The following is a 22,447-nucleotide window of genomic DNA, read 5'->3' as shown; positions in this document are numbered from 1 at the left end:
GCACCAACACCTTATAAATACATCATTATCTATATCTACATATCGATAACGCATCTACACAGCTCCAGCCATTCCCGGGGTCCCATCCCTGGTCCCCATAAAGATCAGTGCCTGTCCCTCCTCTTCCCCTCACGAAGTTCTACATTGCAATGAGGCCAGCCGCCTCCAGGCTGGACAAGCCCTCACGCTCCTCCTCCTCTGAGCACGAACACCTTATAAATATATAATTATCTATATATCGATATCACATCTATAAACATATCATTTTTTAATATATTATTTATCGCCCTCGGCGGTGAGGTGGCACAACGCTCTCCCTCCACGCTGCGCCCAACGCTTCCCACAGCTCGCCGGCAGCTCGCACTCCACCCGCTCTCGCCCAGCACCCTCCGCTCGCTTCTCCCGGCACTCCCCCGCCGGCGGCCGCGGCCGCTCCGCCTCCCCCGCGCCGTGCCGCGGTTGGCCGCGCCGGGGCCCTGCTGACACGTCCCGTCCCCGCCCGCCGCGCTGCCGCCGCCATTTTGTGGAGCGGCGGCCGGGAGGGAGGGAGGCGCGGGCAGCCCCAGCGCCGTGCCCGCCATGCCGTCCGCGCCGCTCCGCGTGGCCGTGGTGTGCTCCAGCAACCAGAACCGCAGCATGGAGGCGCACAACATCCTCAGGTAAACGCTGCTGCCCGCCTCACCCTCCGTGCGGCCGGCGCTCCGCTGTCAGAGAGGCGCGGAGGGATGGGGCCGTGCTGTGGGGCCCGCGCCCGGCCCGGCAGGCCCGTGGTTGCGGGGCAGCACTTTGCCTTCACCCTGCCTTCATCCCGCTCGTACCCGCTTTTCACCTCGCTGCCACCCTGTTTGTACGCCCTTTTCACCCCCCTTTTATCCTCTTTTTACCTCGTTTTTATCTCGTCTCCGCGCCCCGCTCCAGGCCGCGGTGGGGTCCCGGCCCTCCCTGACGGAGCTGTGGCCTCAGCGCTGGAACACGGGCCGGGCACTCGGGTGGAGCCGGGCCTGTGTCTCGCCGTGTGCGTGTGGAGACTTAAATGTTCCTTTTCTCCTGGGGTTTCCCCCCCCTCCGGACAGGGGCTCTTCATCAAGAGCTGGAGTAATAGGGCAAGGTGTAATAGGTACAGAGTGAAAGAGAGGGAATTTAGGTTAGATGTTAGGAATATTTTTTTTTTTTTAGTGTGGTGATACGCTGGCACAGGGAGATTGTGGCTGTGCCATCCCTGCAAGTGTCCAAGGCAAGCTTAGATGGGGCTTGGAGCATCCTGGGGTGGTGGAACGTGTCCCTGCCCATGGGTTGGGTTTAAAGTCCATTCCCACCCTTTAACACTTTGTGAAAACTGAGCCACTCTGTGCCCTGAAGGGGAACCCTCTCCTCCCACAGGAGAACCAGAACATTCGGTTCAGAGTGCTGAATGTCTTTGAGATTATGATTGTTAATCTGTTTAGCACTTCCAGTGCTCTCAGCTTGGCTGCAGAGGTGAGATGGGAGGCTTGGGACAGACAGATGGACAGGAGAGACCTGAATCTGCCTGAAATCGTGTCCCTAAATCTCCCCTTTGCACTGCAGGAACATTCACATTAGAAATACACGTTGATGGCATAATAAGCAAAACAACCGTGCATAAGCTGTGTGCTACATGTAAATAAAAATAAAAGCTTTGAAAGGAATAAATAATAGAAGCGTTTGATGTGGCAGCCATTTTACTGTGACAGCATTTCATGCACTTCACGCTCACTCTTGGCATCGGATTTTATCTGCGAAAACAGGACATTGTTTTTCCTCTAATAATGCTGGAACTGAGTTGGAATTGAAAGCTGAGTCTTTAGGACCAAGTTAAATTTACTTCTGATGTCTGGCCCTTTCCTTCCCCCGTGGTTTTGCAGAAATAAATCACTTCCTGTGTTAACTGGTGTTTGCCTAACATGGCAGGGTGGTTTTTAAAAGTCTGTTCTCAAGATTTGAATTTAAAACAACAAAACCTTATGTAGAAAACTTTATATTTTATTAACACCTTTTGTAGTTACAGCAGCAGTAGCATAAATGGCAAAGCAAAGGAAATAACAGCCCATTTGCAGTGAACTTGAGGAAAATGTTGTGTTGGCTCCAAGCCAGGCTGCCTCACCCCTTGAGGGCAGTGTGTTGCAATGCAGTTGGAAAAAACACATGATTAAAAGAGGAAGAAGCTGAGGAATTACGAAATTTTAAGGTATTTTGTTAGTGGATGACAAGACTTTAAAAGACACAAATTCTGTGTGCTGCTGGAAAGCAAAGCCTGGGGTCCAGGGTGTCCCTGAATATTTTGTAATTAACCAAGTTCTAAACACTTTATTCCAGTTTTGCAGCAGAAATGAGCCTGAAGGGCTGTCTGGAGTTGGTTGCTAGAGTCAGAGCCATCAGCACAGGGCGGAGGAAGCCGAGGGAGCAGGAGGAGCAGTCAGAAACCACAGCCCCTCCCCGAGCTGCAGTGCTGTGTGACCCGCCCTGGGTCAGGTTCTGCTCACCCTGCATTATTTGATTTTCAGGCTCTGCCGGGGTGGGGTGAGGTGAGAGGCAGAGCAGGCCTGGCTGCTGGGAGCCCTGCACAGCAGTAACAAAAACATCCTCTGTTGCAAACAGAACTCACCAGCACAGCTGCTGGGACAGAATTAACCCTACCCCAGCCAAAACCAGCACGTTGTAGAAGTGAATTTATCATTTATTTTATGTTTTGTCATGCAGACTCAGGCCATGGCTCTCCCTCTAAGGAGGAAGGCAGAGGGGTAAATCTCTTACAGCCAAACTTTTTTATTCAGCAGTTTCCACATTTCTGTTTGTTTGGTTGTACCCTGATGGCTTTGGGAGGGAGTCACTGAGTTCAAGTTCTCTGTGTCACTTACTGGCCATAAAAAATTCTAAAATGCTGATACACTTGTGCCACATATCCCTTGTTGTAGAAAACGAACTTTTAGGAAATTAGGAATATGAACATGAAATCTTAGTGGCAGGGAGATTAAAATATTGTAACCTCTGTAGCAAAAACTTAATTCTCATATTGATGTTAAAATTTGTAGTTTAATATTGAGGTGTAAGAGAACTTAAAGTGCCCCTGTGCTGCTTCCAGAAGTTGTTATTTCTCTCCTGTCAGCCCCAAAATGCAGGCAGGTATTGACATCTGTATTGCCTAATGTAAGAAATCCTAAATTAATAACTCCCTACCCCAAGGAGGAGATATTTTCACATTTTTATATTAAAGCACACTTTCATTTGCCAGCTTTGTAGTGATAATGCAAATTACAAGTTGTTAGTATTCAAAGTGAGTGAACAGTGATTTAGTCCTGCTTGCTTTGGGGGTGTTTTTTTAATATTGATTGGGTGGCATGAGTTATTTTTTAAGTAACCTACAAGGGTTGCTGGTTATTTTCCTGCTACCTCTTGTGGAAAGGGATGTGGTAAAATTAATAATTTTAATTTTAAAATTCAAATTTATTTTGTGCCCTGAAATCCTTCCCCACTCTGAGTGCAGTGGCACTGCAGGATTTATTACATTTGCTTTAATATTTAGCAATGTTTCCTGCAGCCATCAGAAAGGAACATAAAATAAACTGAAAATAAGATTTAATTAAATTCTATTTAATAAGAATGTGAGAGATCCACAAATAACAGTGAAACAAGAGAAAGGTGTGGACAGAAGTTCATGTCTGAAGCTGCACAAATTATAATAATAATTTCCAGTGGTCGCTGTCAGTGCAGTCCAGGTTGGTTTTGGATTTCAGAATTATTCTCAGTGAGCTCTGAGATCTTTGGGGGAAATGCTCGGGGGCTCTTGGGTGACTCTTTGTGATGGGCTTTGGACTGAGGGCTGAGATCTGGGCACTGACTCACTCTGTCCTTAAATTGGAGTTTATCCACATCAGCCTTAATAGCATTAACAGAAACGACTCCCTGAAATAAGGTCATTATTAACCTGTAAAGTTTAAGCTCCACATTTTCAGGAGACAGTCTGTTTGTCTTTATTAAACTTTATTTTTTTTTTGCCCAAGCTAATTTTTCCCCCATTTTCTGGGTAATTTTACGAGGTCAAAGCCAAACCCATTTTCTTGTAGGAATTGCTCATTTTTACATTTTTCATTTCCACAAACACCTGATGATTCACTACACTGGATATGTCCAGCTCTTTAATAAAAGCTGAATAATATTTAATAAAAGCTGAGTAATATTTAATAAAAGCTCCTGACTAATGGCTTTCTGCAGGCAATTTCCCTTTCCTGTGCCCCAGTTGTTGCAAGAAATGTTTTTAGAATATTTTATTGTACCTGGGGCATAAATAGTGTAAAAACTGACACCACCACTCACCAAGGTACAAAACACGAAATTCCATGTGAGGAACTCATATTCCAGCTATTCAAGGAAATAATTTTAAATGGATCATGGGCCTTGGAGGCACAGATTTTTATGTGTTGAATGTCAAAGATTTCAGGTTTGTTTTATATGAGATCATGCAAACTTCAGGGACTTTACAGCAATTAGAGGTGAAGGTTTAATGTGTGTGATCCAAGCAGAGCTGTTCCAAAGAGAAAGAAAAGGAAGCCATAGAAGAAAAGATCAAATTGAAACATGAATTTTTTAGCACTGCAATTTCTTCTATACATATTATGTCTCTCTCCACATCCAGCAGAATCAAAACTTGAATCTTCAAGTATTGCAGGGAAAATAAATGTACAGTGACTCATACCTGCACCAGTTCCATGTGATGGAGGGCTGGGAGGGACAGAAAATTGCACTTTTTTCCACTTGCATCCCTTCTCAGACACCAGTCCTGCAGAAAGAAGCAGAAACCCTCGTGTATCTTGTTTGTTTACAGAAATAGGCCCCTGTAAATAAATAGTGCTGGGGGAAAAGTGTGGGGAACAGAAGAGGGAAAGGGGGGCTGTGTGCCTGTAGGAGGAGCTGCAGGAACGGGGGTTGGTGTTTTCAGGGCTGTGGTTGAGGCTGGGCAGGAGGAGATCCCAGCCTGTGCCCAGAAGGATTTGGGGTCACTCTGGGGACACCTCTGAAGGCAAACAGAGAGTTTGGGGTTGGTGTTTCCTGAATTTCCCTGGATGTGCAGAGCCTGGGGCCGGCTCTGCCACTGGGTCCTGTTCTGCCCACTCCCCTCAGAGGGAAGCAGGAAAGCCCTGCAGATTTGGGGTTAATTCTGAGGCTGTGGGGGTGTTCACCTGATTTTTGTTCTAACATTGTTCACTCCATTCACTCTCTGTTAAAGTCATTCAAGCTGAGAGTGAGTCCTTAAAAAAACAGATTAACTCCTGCTCTGGCTGTTTTGAGTTCTGTTGTCATTACAGACCCAGATGGTGATAGCAACACTATTTTGCCATGTCACTTTGTCCTTTAGACCACCAGAAAATCTCTTTTTTGTCCCATTATTCCATAGATTGCTGTATTTTTTAGTATTACTGAAGGAGGTATTGAGGTTTGAGTATTTCAGTTAATCAGCAAGAAGATTTTGGCATTGCTCCTAAAGACAAGCAGGTTCCTGCCTCTTTTTAAATAATAAACAAGTAGTTGTTTGTAAGAATGGGATGAGGTAATTCCTGCTTTAGCCAAGAGTTTCAGAGAGCAGCCAGCAGAACATCTGCCCCACTCATGTAAAGGTGATTGCAATGCATGGTTTTCAGGGGCAGGCACACAAATGTTTGTCCTGGGCTAATTAAATTGCACTTTGGGCAGCAAAGAGTCTCAGCAGGACACTTCAATATTGATCAGCAGTGCAGTTATTTATTTGTATCAAGAGAAACCATTTTTGTGTTGTCATGAATGCTGAAGGGGTTTGGTGCAAATTCAGGATGCAAAAGGAGAAGACAAAAGGAAAGCACAAATGACATTTACAAATAGCTCTGTACCATAATTGTAAGAAAATTCCTGTCAGATAGAGGTGCTTCCCTTGAAATGTGTGTGAGTTCACATTGTGACTGCAAGGAAAATACACAGTGGGAACTTCAGGCAGTTTGGGTGCTCAAATGCTGCTGGCTAAGAGGTGTTTTTAAGAGATGTTTTTAAAGTTCATTTTAATGTTCTTCAGCACTTTAATTTCCAATTCCATGCAGTCTCATTGTCTCCTCCCCCTCCCTTGTGTCTTTCAGCAAACGAGGGTTCAGCGTGCGATCCTTTGGCACAGGGACTCACGTGAAACTGCCAGGACCAGCCCCGGACAAGCCCAATGTTTATGACTTCAAAACAACTTATGATCAGATGTACAATGATCTGCTTAGGAAAGACAAAGAACTGTATCCCTGTGGCATGGCCTCTTTAAAAAATCCACTGTGCTTCATCCTTGAAAGGTGTAATTCATTATTTGCCATTAAGAATCTCTTAGAGTTGCTTGGCTGCAGAACTTTAAATGATTTTAAGTTTATAGGAGGTTTTTTTTTTTTAACAGTGGGCCTCTAATGCTCCCTTGTAAATTGTTACACGCATCCCAAATGCTCTTTTGTAGTGTGTTACCATGTTTAGCTCTTGAGTGAACACATCAGTACCCTCAGATTGTGCATTGCCTCCCCTGCACTGTGGATCCTGCTCAGTGCAAAGACTGTCCTGAGTTTGGATGTGGGAAGAGCGACCACCTCGACTTTAATGTTGTATTTAGCTCAGACAAAGTGCCAGGTAAGGCTTACAGAATATTTCTCTGGGAGAGAGGATGCCTTTCATTAAAGAGCTCACCCTTCTCACTGAGGATTTTGTGATATGTGATTTGCTCTGTGCACCGAGGGAACATAACTCTGTAGTTGGTTATAAAGAATGGCCAGAGGAGGGCCCAGTGACATTTAATCCTGGAGAGCAAAGATGATCAGGGTTAGGCACACTGCTAAAAATGTCCCAGCTGCATTATTTTAAAATACCTGTTTTTAAAGTTGATTTTTTTTAATAAGAAAACCCACAAACAAAACTTGGGGAACTCATTCTAGATGTTTTTTCAACAAGGATCCTTTTTTTTTAAAGTTCAAAATGTAGGATGTAGTCTTAATATATCACATGTGATGTGCTGGTTTATTTGATATTTTTTATTTGATTTTTTTTTTATCCTTCTGCCTATAGAGAAAAGGAAAATCTTGCAAACCCATCTTAATGAGGTATGCCATATCCATGTCCTGATTAAAAGAACTGCTTAAAAGAAAATCCCTCGAACTGAGAATTAATTTTAACAAGCACCAAGGACTTGAGATTTCCTTTTTGAATTCTTCACTGCTGCTGTGCTGAATATGGCAGCACTTGAGAAAAACCAAAACAACAGGAAGCCAACCTGTTCCCCCTCTCAGCAGGATTTGGAGTCACCACTGTGGTTCTGCTCCATGCCTTGCTGTGTTCCCCAGATATATTTGCAGTGTAACAGTTAAACCTTTTCTCAGGATAAAGGAGCTTTAAACAAAAGCCACTGCAAGGGAAATAGGGCACCAACAAATGCCTCTGTGACTTTGCTTTTTTGATTCTCAGATAATTTAAGGTTTTCAGATGAAGACTGGCAGCACAGAAAGCAGCTCCATTTCCAGAAGTGGGTTTTGAGGGTAAAGATTTTAACCAAAACCAGACCTGCTCTCATCAGCGAGTTGTGGAATAGATTTTTGTGTTGGGTGAGCATAACTTCAGAGAGGGGCTGGGAGTTACCTGTGGGCTGGGAGTGTGGTTGGGATGGGGGTACAAAAGGAGGGGGGTTCCATATGATTGAGCTGATTATTCTGTTTCCCAGCCTTGCTTTCATCATCTGTACTCTGAAATTTTGAGTCTTGCTGCCAACACTCTGCTTGTTCCTATATCCCAGTGAGGGCACACCTGAGCCTTTCCCAAATCCCAGTGAGGGCACACCTGAGCCTTTCCCAAATCCCAGTGAGGGGGCACCTGAGCCTTTCCCATGTCCCAATGAGGGCACACCTGAGCCTTTCCCAAATCCCAGTGAGGGCACACCTGAGCCTTTTCCCAAATCCCAGTGAGGAGACACCTGAGGTCTGAGTGCTCTCCTTGCTCAGTGCCACTGTGGCTGTGAGGGAACATCCTCTGCCCAAATAAACAACCCCAGCTTCAGAAAGCTCCAACCAAAAATGAGCTGCTGGACCTCACTCAGAGCAAGGTTAGAGAGAAGAGATCACTGAACCTCTGCTGTTCACTTTTGAGGAGGGAAACACCAATTAAAAACCCACTCTGCAGAGATGCAAAGCACCTTCATTGCAGTTAATTAGTGAAATACAGAGCACAGGCTCTCATACCTTGAAGGCATATGTTGAATTTCACAGCACAGGAGTAGGGGATTAATGGAGCCAGGAATACAGATTCAGTTGAGTAGGTGGTTACAGTAGATCTAAAATGGAAGCACTTCAAAGCCTTTTAAGATGTGGCAGTTAAAACTTAGAGTTAAAATAAGTGTCAGCAATCTCCCATTGAGTGTTTAGAATGTAGCATTGAAATTCCCTGAGCCCCAGTTGAGGACTGCCCCAAAACCATTTAACAGTGTTGTAAATGTTGCTGTTTAAAACGTTCCTCTGTTATTTCTAGGACAAAAATAGAGAATTCTGCTCCTGGTATGAGGGTCTGTAGTTCCCATCCACCACCTTGTATTTGCATATGTAACCCACCTTCCCCACATCAGGATTATTTGTCCTTATCATTATTTGCCCCTCACAACTCTCTGAAGGGGTTTGAGGACTTAATTCTAATTCTGTGGTGGTGACCTTAAAGCTGAAACAAAAATAGAGCAAAAATTGCTGCTGAGCTTTGCCTTCAAGTGAAGCAGAAACTAGTCAAGAGTGAAACTTGCTAAACAGTTTAAATTGAAACTCAGTTTAAATCTTCATCAGCAGTTGATGTTGTGCCCAGGGATAGGAGCTGTTCAAGTGGAAATTTGGCCAGAATTCTGCAGGAATTGCTCCTGGGTTCTTTAGCAATGTGAGGAGCTCCATGGCTGATTTCTCTCCTTTCCTCAGCACTGCTGTGTCTGTGACCCTCCCATTAAAGATGATTTTCACAGATTGGGGGTATTTTTAATTAGGATTTCTAGGCAGCCTGCACTTACCCTGCAATCTTGGCCTCCTACTCTGCTCCTGACATTTTTTACCTCCTCTCCTAATTTGTCCTCCCTGACTTCAGACAGGATTCCAGTTTTAGCTCCTTAGCTCCATGAGGTTATAAAATTGAGGGGAGGGTGGAAAACATGTCCTGAAGAAGTCCCTAAAGCTGCTTCAGTTAGGAGGAAAATTCCAGAAATGAAGAACTCTGTGCATCTCCCTTGAAGACATTGATTCTTTTCTGCCAAAAAAAACCCCAGAAAGTTGTGCTGATCTTGGTGCTGGGATCTGGCTTTAACTCTGAGCTCCTGTTGAACTTGGATGCCCATGTGATATTTTATGTATAGCTCAGTCTTGAGGAGTAACTGACCTAAATTCTGCTTCAGGTAAGCTCTTCATGCATGTCTTTATATCTTACATTTTCATCTGCTTTTTCTTCATGGATTTGAACTGCTGAGCACTTGTCAGCCTCTCTCCTGGGGGCTGTGTCTCTGGAAGCCACTTTGGAATGTTTCATTTAGATCTGTTGAGGGATTTTTTCTTTTTTTTTTCTTTTTTTTTTTTTTTTTTGTTGAATTTGGGTATTTTCTTCTTTTTTTTTTTTTTTTTTTTTTTTTTTTTGAAGGCTAACCTTGCAAAGACTGAGAAATCATGGCCTGGGTGTCAGTGGCAAAACTTCTTCCAAAGCAGAGCAGTACAAGTCTCATTTTCTTTCTCACCATGTCTTACAAAGCTCTTCAGTGCTCCTAGAAATGGAGAGAAGGGATGAGGGTGGAAAGAAGTGTTTAAACTGGATTTAACAGGCTTCTGAGGCACATTTCTGCAAATCAACATGCTGCATCCCAATCCCTTTTTCTCCATGAAGGGTTGTAAAATGCTTCACAAAACCTTGGTACTTTCAAAGGCAACAAATTTTCAGCACTTCTTCATCTGCCTTCTGATCACACTGCCTTTAATCTTGCCTTCATTCACATTGAAAAGGAAATACATCAAAATATTAAAAATATATGAGCTGGATATTTATTATTTAAGTACTGTTTGAGCTGTGGGACATGGCAGAAACTCCAGACTCAGATCTAACAGCAAATGCTTTTCAACAACATGAAACACCCTCTGCCATCCTGGCTGTTCTGGGAGCTCTGAAAGGTTTATTCCTTATCCAAGGTGAGTCCCAGACGTGCTCTGAGCAATTCTGACTGGAGGATCCAGTCTGAGGCTGATGATTTTTGTAAAATCCATTCAGAGCTGCAGTGATTTCATTCTTTGGCACTTTCATCCCAGTTTGAGGGAGGGGAGTGAGGTGACAGTCGGTGCTTCTTGCCTTGAAGTTCCCTCCTATGAACACAAAACTTCTGTGCCAGCATTAGGGATGCTTATACTTCTCTTTTCTTTATTCCAAACCAATTTCCATTTTCATTTCAAGTGTAATTCCTTAAACTGGTGTTGATTGCAGGCCAGGAATGTTCCCTCACACCTCACCCAGCGTGCTGCATTCTCTGCAGCCTCCTGTGCCAAGTGGCCCTGCTGGCTCTTCATTGTACTCTCAGGTTTCCCAAATGTGCTCAATTAAATGGTTTTTAATCGATTTAGGGTTTGTGCTTTGCTCTGTCTGAGGTACCTTCAGCTGGGACTGGAAATCCTGAGTTTCCCAGCACAAGGGTGGCAGTGCCAGAGGCAGTTTGGAAATGCTGGTGCAGTTTCATTCATCCTTTCCCTCAGATTTCTCCTCAAAACACTTCCTCCCTCCCAGTCCTGCATCTGCTGCTCCTCTCTGGATCCTGGCCCAGCTTCCCAGAGCTGAGGGAGCAGCCCCAGGTCCTGTGTGAGCCCTGAGCCCTTCCCTCACCTGCTGCAGCAGTGACATCTCCCTGCCAGCTGATCAAACTCTGGATCCCAGCAATCCAAACCAAACTCCTGAATGCAGCAGTGACATCTCCCTGTCGCTCACTGCCAGCTGATCAAACTCTGGATCCCAGCAATCCAAACTCCTGAATGCAGCAGTGACAGCTCCCTGTCACTCACTGCCAGCTGATCAAACTCTGGATCCCAGCAATCCAAAGCAAACTCCTCTTGAATTTCCACTTGGATGAGGTGCAGGCTCATCTGTTTGATGGCACAGACACAGTGCCACATCCTCCAGTCATCTTGTCACCCTCCAGTGCATCTGTGACATCCCTTCTCCACTCTTTGTCCCTGTCCTTGGCCATTACTCCCTCTCTTTCCTCTCTGGCAGCTGGACCTGTCCATTCTCACCCCAAATAAATTCTTCAGCACTGATCAATTCTTCAGCACTGATCAGTTCTTGTCTGGCACTGGAGCTCAGGGCTAAACTCAAGGTATTTTCTGCCTTCACTGACGTGTGGGACAGACCCCTCAGCTTTGGGCTGGGCTGCCACGTGGTTATTTATATTTGTGGTTATTTGTGGTTATTTATATTTATGGTGATTTATATTTGGAGCAGCTCTTGGAGCAGCTGGATTTCTCCTTGCAGCTCACGGATTACAGTGCTGGGTGCTTGTCCTTCACTAGGAAAACAATGCAGGATTTTTGCAGCTCATTCAGCTTGGCATCTTCCTGATCCTTTTGGATGGCTTGTTTTAGAACCCCACACTGGTTTGGGTTGGAAGGGACCTTAAAGCTCATCCTGTGCCATGGGCAGGGACATCTTCCAGTGTGCCAGATTGTTCCATGCTCCATCCAGCCTGGCCTGGAGCACCTCCAGGGCAGCCACAGCTTCACTGGGCACCCTGAGCGCGGCCTCCCCACCCTCACAGGGGGGAATTTTTCCTAATATCCCCCCTCACCCTGCTCTGTTTGCATTTGAATCCAATAGAATGGTTCAGCATTAAGATTTTATCGAGTCAGGGACCAGCAAAAGACTTGTAAACAATCTCTGGTTTGTTCTAAACTACCCAGCTTCAATTGCAAAGGACAAGCATTGTATTAGGATTTTTTTTCTTAATATTCCACCTCACCTTGCTCTGTTTCCATTTGAATCCAATAGAATGGTTCAGCATTAAGACTTTATTAATTTAAGGACCAACAGAAGACTTGTGAACAATCTCTGATTTGTTCTAAACTGCTCAGTTTCAGTTCCAAAGGACAGGCATTGTATTAGGAATTTTTTCTTAATATCCCATCTTACCTTGCTCTGTTTCCATTTGAATCCAATAGAATGGTTCAGCTTAAGACTTGATAAAGTGCAAATCTGTGGTTTATTCTAAACTGCAGTTTCCATTCCAAAGGACAAGCATTGCATTAGGAATTTTTTTCCTAATATCCCACCTTACCCTGCTCTGTTTCCATTTGAATCCAATAGAATGGTTCAGCATTAAGACTTTATTAATTTAAGGACCAACAAAAGACTTGTGAATTTTCTCTGGTGTGTTCCACACTGCCCAGTTTCCATTCCCAAGCCCAGGCAGTGTGTTCCTGGGTGTGGAGTGAAGGCAGCACTGCAGCCATACCCACCGTGCCTGGAAAATGGAATTTTGGTGCCTGTGCCCATTCCAGGCCTTCATTCCCTCCAAAAGGAGCTGGTTCTGAAGGTGGAAGATGCTTGGGCAGCCTCACCCCCTCACACATTTCACTTAAGGAAATAGCAAGTTCTAGACAAACTTTAACACAAGGTGTTCTGATTATAATGCAGATACTAAAAAATAAATAAGAATAATAGGGAAAAGTGCTCTGGTGAGAAGCCCTCTGCTCTGCTCTGCTTTTCCCAAAGAAGAAATGCAGTGTTTGAGGAAATAATCAGATTTATTTGAAGATGTAGAAGCTTTAGGTGCCAGCCATTACTTTAAAGATTATTTTTTTCCCCTAAACAGGGTATGTACATTTTAGCAAGTATCGTTTGCCCAGTTAGGTTTGATAAATTAGGTTTTACATTTTCAGGAATGGCCTGGGTTGGAAGGAACCTTAAATATCCCATTCCACCCTGTGCATGGCAGGAACAGCTGGCACAGACCAGGATGCCCAGAGCTTCACCCAGCCTGCCCTTGGGCCTTCAAGGGATGGGAATTTTAAATCTAAAGAATTCATAGATTAATCTATTAATTAATTAATAGAATTAATTTCTGTGCCCCAACACTTCCAGCTCAAACCACTTGTGAGCTTCAGCCTCACATGGGAGTTAAAAGGAAGTACTTGGATCAGCAAGATCATTTTTCTTTAATCATACAGGATAGAGAATTGAATCTCTTGGCCACCTCTAGCTGGGTGCTCATGGCTAAAAGTGATTTTTGGGTCAGTGACAAATAATGATAAATTTGGAGGGGTGAGGGAGGAATTTACCCACATGTCTGGAGCAGGGACCCATCCATTGGATGGTAAAAGGCATTTCTGGTTCCATGACAGGAATTTTAAATTTGGGTAACAAAAGCAGTGAAAACTTTAGGGATTTAGCTAAACACATTGCTTTTTTTTTTTCAAATAAATTTCATCACTAGAATGGGCTAACCTGAGCCCAGAGGAGAGAATGCACAGTCAGTAACAGAAATTCTCCATGAGAATGAGCAGCAATGCTGTGCCTGTTGGAAAAACCCAATTTTGTGCTGCAACATCTCCTTTTTATATCAGACTTTTCCACTGCTGAGTCTTCTGTCTAAATTCCACCACACTCTGGGCCTGTTTATAGGTGAAATTAAAGGTGAAATCTGAATTGGAGTCTGTGAAAATGTGGTGGATTTACTCTGCCAAGAGTTTGCAGTGAGTGAAGGGAAATGTGGGCAAGTTCTGTTGTCCTCAGCATGGCAGGGCTACAAAATGCACAGAAAATCAGGGGAAAGCCCAGAAAATCAGGGAAAATTCAGTCCTGAAAAGAGAGCAGGGATGCACAGGACAGGGAGAATGGAATTAAAATCTGTTGGGAGCAAAGCAGAGCCTGACTTAAATGACCCAGCACCTGCCAGTGTGGTGGAAGCCATTCATAAATTGTATTTGCATTTACCTGAGCTCCCAAAGAGCAAAGAATTGGATTATTTATTATTCCTTGGAATAATAAATTTAATAAATAATAATTTTAATTAATAATAATTTTTAGAATAATAAATAAATTTATTGCTAATTTAATAAATAATAAATTATTAAATTAATAAAAATTAATTCCTTGTAATGATAAGAATGTGCAGAACCTTCCTGCACATCAATAATGTGCCCACCCTCTTCCTGGCTTTTTCCAGGTAAAAAAGATCCCAGGCAACCAAATAGGAAATCCAGAAATCTTCCCTGCTTCTCTCAGTCTCCTTTTATAGGCAGATGGACCCTTGGGAAAAAAAAATAAAAACTAAAACCTAAAAAAGAGCTGGAAGTTGGCAGCAGAGAGCTGGGCTGGGAACAGAAATCTTGTGTGGGTTTGGGAATGTGCGTAATTCTGTCTCCAGGCTCACTCAGGAGAGCGAGGGGACAGATGCCAGCAACATTTTATCCTAGAAAGGGAAAAAAGAGAACCCAAAGAAGTGTGTGGGATGTTGTGGAATTTATTTTTTCCCCCTTTTGAGCTGCAGTGATGTAGAAATGAGTGCAGAGCCCAGGGAGGGCTCCCCTCCCAACTGAGCAGGCAGATGTTGGCATCTTTGGGAAATGGCAGATATTCTGGAGATGGGGTTTGGGAAATTCTGTCATTTCCCTGCTCTGCAAATAACCAGGGGTCTGAGATGGCTCCATCCAAGTGGGTTTTATTTTGTTTTTTTTTTTCCCCAAACGTGACAAACCCCAGGAAAATTCCCAGGGGTGCTGGTGTGCAGTTCCTGCTTTGGGCTGTAAAGGACAATTCCTTAAGAAAATAAGGAAAAAAAAAGAGTAAAAAAGGCTTGAGAGTGATGTGGAGAAAAGCAATGCAGCAGAAGTCAGGCTAATTGACAAGATTTAATTGTGATGAACATCCCAGCACTCAGTTTGTGGTGCAAAATTGAAATTACACAGAGCTGAAGTGCAGTGAGGCAGACACACAGAGGAACTGAAGCCCAGATCACTCTTACATATTGCTACAAATACTGGAAATTGGTTTTTTTTTTCACAAATACTGGAAATTGTTTTTTTCTCAGAATTGTAATCTCAAGAAATTACAGGCTGTTATCTTTACTGTTAATTGTAAAAATAATCTCCTCAGATGGTTAAAAATACAGCTGTGCCCAAGTCAGGCAGAGCTGCATCCCCTTCCAGGCTTTCTCAATCCAAATTTTCCTGATTTCCAGAAGTCAGGCTAATTGTCAAGATTTAATTGTGATGAACATCCCAGCACTCGGTTTGTGGTGCAAAATTGAAATTACACAGAGCTGAAGTGCAGTGAGGCAGACACACAGAGGAATCTGTTTCCAACGGGAATCGATTTCCAGCATGAAGCAGACTCTTGTAGGTAGAAAACTGGGTTAATTTTTAATATAAATTAAACATTTGAAGGATTTGAGAGCTTTGGAGGGTGTTTGCTTGGACAGGAGCTCTGAGCACACAGGTGCACATCTGGGCAGCAGGATTTGAGCTCCTGCTAAAAGGAAGGCAGGAAATTGTTTGTCCTTTGTTATAAAAACAGCAGGAGTGGTTTCTGAAAAGAAATACCTGTCTGTCACCTTTTCAGCAAGGAAATGAGCCCAGATCACCTCTTACATATTGCTGCAAATACTGGAAATTGTTTTATTCTCAGAATTGTTATGTCAAGAAGTTACAGGCTGTTATCTTTAGTGTTACATTGTAAAAATACCTCCTCAGATGGTTAAAAATACAGCTGAAAAACAAGAATATGAAGTCAGGCAAAGCTGCATCCCCTCCCAGGCTTTCTCAGTCCAAACTTTCCTGATATTCCCAATTTTCCCCTCAAACTTTCCCTTCAGAGCTGTTTGCTTTCACTGCAGCCAGCAGATTTATGTGTCAGTCAGACCTGGAGGGCTCCCGATGGAAGTGCAATCCCACAGAGGTGGGAAGCAGTGGGACTGGAGAGCCCTGCCTGAACAAAGGGCTCAGGGTGTAGAATCAGAGCCTCAAGGTGACAGCAGCAGCATAAATTTAGCTCCAAGCAGCATCACAGATTCCTTTCACACAGTGATGAGGCTCTGACAGGCTCAAAATCTGTTTTTCTTCATTCCTCCCCATTTATGCAGCTCAGGATATTTTTGTGGGATGTGATTCTGTGCTTTCTTTGGCTTCCTTTGGAGTTTCAGTTGCAGAAATTCACATTTCCAGGTAGGGCTTTGTGCCTGAAACACCTTGGGGTGGCCTTTGAAGAGTGAGGAGGAATGGAGGACATCCTGCTCACAAAACAGCACAGAAATTTTTAAAAAAATGTCTTAAATTTCTTAGAAAAAAAAAAGGTTGGGGGGTCACATATTTATGGATATAAAAATAATTTCCCAAGCAAAATTCTGAGAGCCTTTTAAAGCTGTGAAAAGCAGCTGCAAGATGGAGGTCACACCTTAGGAATTTCTTTAGTGGTCACTGATTTTTAGGTTTGCAAACAAAATATTTTATTTTAAATAAATATTTCAAAATATTATTTAAAATTACTCATTTACAAATTAATAATTGACCTTGTGGTGCTCATTTGCTCCAAACCATGACTTTCCTTCAAGTAAAGATACTTAACTCAAGCAACTTCAGATACACACAGAATGGAATTTTACACATGTTGGACAGAAATAAGAGAATCAAGCCACGACCAGAAAGATTCCAGAACTGCAAAGACGTTTTTGATTTGATCCTAACGTGTGAAGAAAGAGTCTATGATCAAGTAGTAGAAGGTAAGGAGATTAAACTGATAAATCAAATTAATTTTGGGTTTTTTTTTCCCTCGAAAAAATCTGTGCACCTCCAGGAGCTGCAGTTATTGGTGGAGATTTATTCACAGAGGTGAGCACCTGTCCCCAAAGGTGCTGGCAGCTCCTCAGAGTGTGTGCACAGCAAGGGAATTCTAGAAATTCCATGTTTGGTTTGGAAATGCTCGTGGATCTGAAAAACTGAACAAACTGGGGATGAGCTGATGGAAAAACAAATGTGAGCTGCATTCCCTGCAGGATTCCCAACCAGTTCATCCCATTAAACACCTCCTGGGCAGGGGAGGGAAGCACAGACAGCAATTAATTAATGTTAACAAGAGGGTTTAATTATTACAGTGCTGGACACGTGGGGAGTGACCCCCCAAAGATGTGTAAAAAATCACAAACTCCTATGTTGTCAAAATCCACCTCTTGTTTTTTGAAATAAAAGGGATTATTAAGGCAATAATATATAAAGTACATTATATATTAAAATATAATATAAAATATAATATAGAATACAATATATAAAATATAAAATGTAATATATATTATATATAAAAGTAGTATAAAATATAATATATATAAAATATAATACAACATATAATCTATACTATAATATATTAAAATATAATATAAATATGATATAGAATATAATATGTAAAATACAATATATAATATAAATTATAATATATAAAATACAATATAGAATATAGCATAAAATATAGTACATTAAAGTATATTATAAAATATATATGTTTTAAAATAGATATCAAAAATATATGTTTATAACTTAAGATGATTTTATTTTTATAAAATAAAATAATAAAATAATATGGGATAAAATAATTAGGATGTTTATACAAATATATTTATATTGAATAAATATGTAGTATATAATATTAAAATAATATAAAATACAATATATTATTAAGAAAATATGCAGTAAGTTATAAAAAATACTTTGGAATATTTAAATGTCACAACACCTATGTATTTTTAAAAATCCTGTTACTTTTTTGTGTAAGGTGTGACCCCATTTCAGCCCAGTTTTTGCTGCTGTGCCTTTTTATCCAGATTTAAACTCCAGGGAGCAGGAGACGTGTCAGCCCGTGCACGTCATCAACGTGGACATCCAGGACAACCACGAGGAGGCCACGCTGGGGGCTTTCCTCATCTGTGAGCTCTGCCAGTGTGTGAGTACAGCACAATCACCAGTCTGGGGCTGCCATGGGCTTGCTGCTCCAGAAAACCCCTGCATCTGCAGTTATTCCATTAAAATCCACGTTAAAATGTGAATTTCCACATTCTCCTGGCTTGTGCTTGTGGGGTTTTTCCAGACTTCAGGACTTCACTGCTGCTCAGTAAAATCCTCATTCCATACAGAGACTGAACAGCTGTAGAGTGGACAGTAATATTCACCTGAAAAACGTGTCTGGTCATTTGGGAATCTCAGTAAAATCAGAATTTCAGAGCCTTTGGGAATCTCAGTAAAATCAGAATATCAGAGCCTTTGGGAATGATCAATAGAAACCGAATATCGGTGCCTTTGGGAATGATCAATAAAATCAGAATATCTGTTCTATAAAAACAGAATGTCTGATCATTTGGGAATGATCAATAAAATCAGAATATCTGTGCCTTTGGGAATGATCAATAAAATCAGAATATCTGTTCTATAAAAACAGAATGTCTGATCATTTGGGAATGATCAATAAAATCCAAGTATCTGTGCCTTTGGGAATCTCAATAAAATCAGAAATTTGGGAATTCTGGGATCTCAATAAAGCCCATTGGGTGCAGCCTGCCCAGTGAGGTTTCCCAGCAAACCCAAAATTGGATTATTGGAGTTTTGTAACCATCCAACCCTTGGATTTTGCTTGCTCAGACGCTTTTTCTCTTGCAGATCCAGCACACAGAAGACATGGAGAATGAAATAGATGAGCTGTTACAGGAATTTGAAGAGAAAAGTGGAAGGACTTTTCTTCATACTGTCTGCTTTTATTAAAGCACCTCTGTCTCTTAGGCCTTAACCCAGATGAGGGGAGCATGTGTTTCAAGTTCTGATTATACTGTATTTTGGAAAATGAATATTGACCTTTTTTTGTTTGTTTGTTTGTTTGTTTTAAAACTCCTTTTCAGTGTCTTTTTTTTGGTTTTTTTCAGGTATTCTGTCACAGGTAGGCAGAGATACTGGTTGGGCTTGTACATATAAAATTAAAAGTATACACAAAAGCCACCTATTTAAAAATTCAAATCAAGTTTTTTCTTTAAATCCTACTTTAATTATTACAAGTAGGTTTTTAATTATAAAGAGAATGTTTCTTGAATATAAGTTTATAATGTATTTTTCCAGCCTTTGGATTTATTTGATTTATTATATTTCAGTTGTGCGCTTTTTTTTATTTTATTTTATTTCAATGTGACAGAATGGCTGAACTCTGTGAGGATGTGAATGGAACAATGGAAAAATTGAATATCTGTATATTATTAGCTATAAAGTTCGAAGCATTAAATAAAAATGAAAAAACCTTTAAGTTTGTCTGGTTTCAGAATAGAAACTGAGGAAGTGTGGCTGTTCTTTTTGGGGTAAAATATGGAATATTTGGGTGAGGTGAATGAGACTGTGAGGCTTCAACTGGATTTAGGGAATTGGGAGCAAACTCCTGTCAATAGAAATAATTGAAAGTTGTGATTTGGTGGGATCACAATAATTGTGATTATTATTACAATTAATCACGATAATTAATTGTGATATATAATGTATAAATATATAAATTTTAAATAATCTTAATTTCTATAATTTATATACAATATATAATTTATACAATAGATAAATATATAATATATAATATAAAAATTTATAATATATAAATATATTGCTATATATTATCTAAATATGTAAAATATAAATTTTCACTATTAAATTTATTTAATATATAAAATACAATAAATATATTAATGTATTATATTAAATTATATGCTCTTATATATTAATATATGTTAAAATTATAATAAATAATAGAAAAATATATATAAAATAAAATTATAGAATTTTTAATAAAATTGTAGAAGTTATAATAATTTAAATTACAATAACTGATATTTAATAACAAGTATAATATTAATTGGGATTAACACAACAATCACAATAATTATTATTATAATTATGATTATAACTCTAATAAATTATAAAAATTCTTGGCAGCTGCAGCTGCTGAGGTTTGAGTGAAGCCCTCAGTGAAGGCTCTGCACTCCTGGGCTTGGCTGTGCTCTGTGCTCTGTGGTGGAACTCAGCCCTGTGCCAGCTCAGAGCCTTGCTGGCCTCTCTCCAAATGGGTCACGGCATCACATTTGGGGCTGGGAATCTTTAATAACCCAAAATCTCCTGTGCTGGGCTGGTTTGGGGCTGTTTTATATTAAAACAGGAATTCTGCAAGGGAATGGGGAGCAGCGCTTGCGATGAGGTTTGCAGAGTTTGTTTTGCTGGTTCTGTCCCATCTCCACACGGGTCACGGCATCAGATTTGGGTGTTTAATAACCCAAAATTACCTGTGCTGGGGTTTTTTGGATTGTTAAAGACACTTAAAGCAGGAATTCTGCAAGGGAATGGGGAGCAGCACTTGTGATGAGGTTTGCAGAGTTTGTTTTGCTGGTTCTGTCCCATCTCCACACGGGTCACGGCATCAGATTTGGGTGTTTAATAACCCAAAATTACCTGTGCTGGGGTTTTTTGGATTGTTAAAGACACTTAAAGCAGGAATTCTGCAAGGGAATGGGGAGCAGCACTTGCGATGAGGTTTGCAGAGTTTGTTTTGCTGGTTCTGTCCCATCTCCACATGGGTCACTGCGTCAGATTTGGGACCTGTGCACCCCTCGGGGTGAGGGTGGTGGTGACAGCTTGGGGCTGAGCAGGAGCCACAGGCAGGGTGGGAGTGCTGCTAATTGTTAATTAGAAACGCGTTTAACAAACCCATTGTTAATTAGGAAGGCGTTAACAAACCCATTGTGGGGGCAGCTCACCCATTAGAGGGTCTTTGCTCAGGTGTGAATGTCCCTGGCTCACAGCTGGTGACACCTGGGCCAGGACCAGGCTGGAGTTCGTCACCTGTCGGGGATGGTTGTGGTCCCCAAAAGCCGGGATTGACTGGGCCAGGGATGTTTGGGATCTCTCTGCAACCAGGACTGATCAGGACAGGGATTTTTGGGATCCCCAGCAGCCAGGACCGACCACAGCAGGGATTTTTGGGATCCCCAGCAGCCAGGACCGACCACAGCAGGGATTTTTGGGTGGCTTTTGCTCCAGAAGCACAGGGAGGGAAATGGCTTTACCCGAGCCAATGACAAAATCTCTCCTCAGTGTCTGAGCCCAGCTGAGACTGACCCAGCCTGGCTTGTGGGAAAACTTCAGCTCCACAAAACTCGCTGAGACTTGTCCTCAAACTGTTCCTCATCTTGTTTTATTCAGCTGTGACTTTAGAAACGCTTTTGTTTCCTACAGCAGGCAGAGTAACCAGCTGCCTCCTCCCTGAGCTCCGCATTTCCACGGCAGAATCCACTTCTGAGCTCAGGACAGGATAAAGCAAGAGGTGCCTTCCCTGCCCTGCTGCTCCTTGGCATGAAGAGCCTGGCTTGTCAAATGTTTCATGTGTGTGGTTTAATATAAAAAAAAAAAAAAAAATCTGCAATGCAATCTGTGCTCTAATTTGAGGACACCATTTAGTGATTTTAATTGTGTGACAGTATTTTGGTATTTTCAATACCCAGTAGTAGGTTAATGACTGTTCCTTGAAGAATGGAGTTTATATAACACCAGTCATTACATAAGAAGGCTGATTGTGGCCTGAGGAGCAGGAGGGAAACAAATTTGCAAAAATGCAAAACCCAGCACCAGCAAACTCTGCTTCGGTCACTCTGAGACGCCCAAAAAAAAAGGGAACACCTGGATTGTGGCAAGGAGAAACTCACCGTGAGGAAGGTGGGGATGAGGGGAGGCTCTGCAGGACACCGAGCTGAGCTGCCGCCCATTCCCCACGGGCTGCTCCCTCCACCTCGCCCCGTTCGCTGTGAAAGGAACAGCAACCAAACAAGCAAAAAGTTACCGCCTGGTCACTTCTCTTTTCTTTTTTCTTTCCATTTTTCCCCAGCAGCTCCTAAGCCGGACAGACCGATAGCACGGTGTGGAACAAACGGACCCTCGCCCTCAGGGACAGAGAGGGGACAAATCTCTTGGTGTCCCAGCCCTGCCGGGGTCCCTCCGCCCCAGCCCGGCCTTTCGGGGGGGTTAAGAGAGGGAGGATTTTCCGAGGGAGCGTTTCCAGCCGGGCTGGGATTTGCTCCCCGCTCCGGGCGGCTCCGCTGCCTCCCTTGAACCCGCGGGGCCGCGACCCCCGCTCGGCGCCCGTGACAACCCCGCGACCCCCGCTCGGTGCCAGCGATCCCTGCTCGGTGCCCGTGATCCCCGCTCCGTGCCAACGCTCCCTGCTCGGTGCCCGCGACCCCTGCTCGGTGCCCGTCATTCCCGCTCGGTACCAGCGATCCCCATTCCGTGCCCACGACCCCCGCTCGGTGCCAACGCTCCCTGGTCGGTGCCCGCGCTCCCCGCTCGGTGCCAGCGATCCCCGCTCGGTGCCCCCGATCTGTGCTCGGTGCCCGCGATCCCCGCTCGGTGCC

At 42.7% G+C, this 22,447-nt stretch overlaps 1 protein-coding gene and 1 long non-coding RNA gene across 2 annotated transcripts; one reads left to right on the top strand and one right to left on the bottom strand.

The window, feature by feature from the left end:
- Nucleotides 1-524: 524 nt before the first annotated feature.
- Nucleotides 525-19,311, top strand: SSU72 (SSU72 homolog, RNA polymerase II CTD phosphatase). Its single transcript, XM_063176750.1, has 5 exons — nucleotides 525-659; nucleotides 6,120-6,263; nucleotides 16,620-16,759; nucleotides 17,852-17,970; nucleotides 18,681-19,311. Exons 1-5 carry the CDS (start codon nucleotides 580-582, stop codon nucleotides 18,780-18,782), a joined length of 585 nt encoding a protein of 194 aa, XP_063032820.1. The 5' UTR covers nucleotides 525-579; the 3' UTR covers nucleotides 18,783-19,311.
- On the bottom strand, nucleotides 19,063-22,402 carry LOC134429538 (uncharacterized). The gene is made up of 2 exons (XR_010030601.1): nucleotides 21,743-22,402; nucleotides 19,063-19,440 (listed from the first exon to the last, which is right to left on the bottom strand). It is a non-coding gene; the product is annotated as an uncharacterized LOC134429538 (long non-coding RNA).
- Between the last annotated feature and the right edge of the window lie 45 nt (nucleotides 22,403-22,447).

Source organism: Melospiza melodia, chromosome 26, assembly GCF_035770615.1.
Source record: "Melospiza melodia melodia isolate bMelMel2 chromosome 26, bMelMel2.pri, whole genome shotgun sequence".
NCBI classification, from domain to species: domain Eukaryota; kingdom Metazoa; phylum Chordata; class Aves; order Passeriformes; family Passerellidae; genus Melospiza; species Melospiza melodia.
This window is presented reverse-complemented; position numbering and strand designations above follow the sequence as displayed.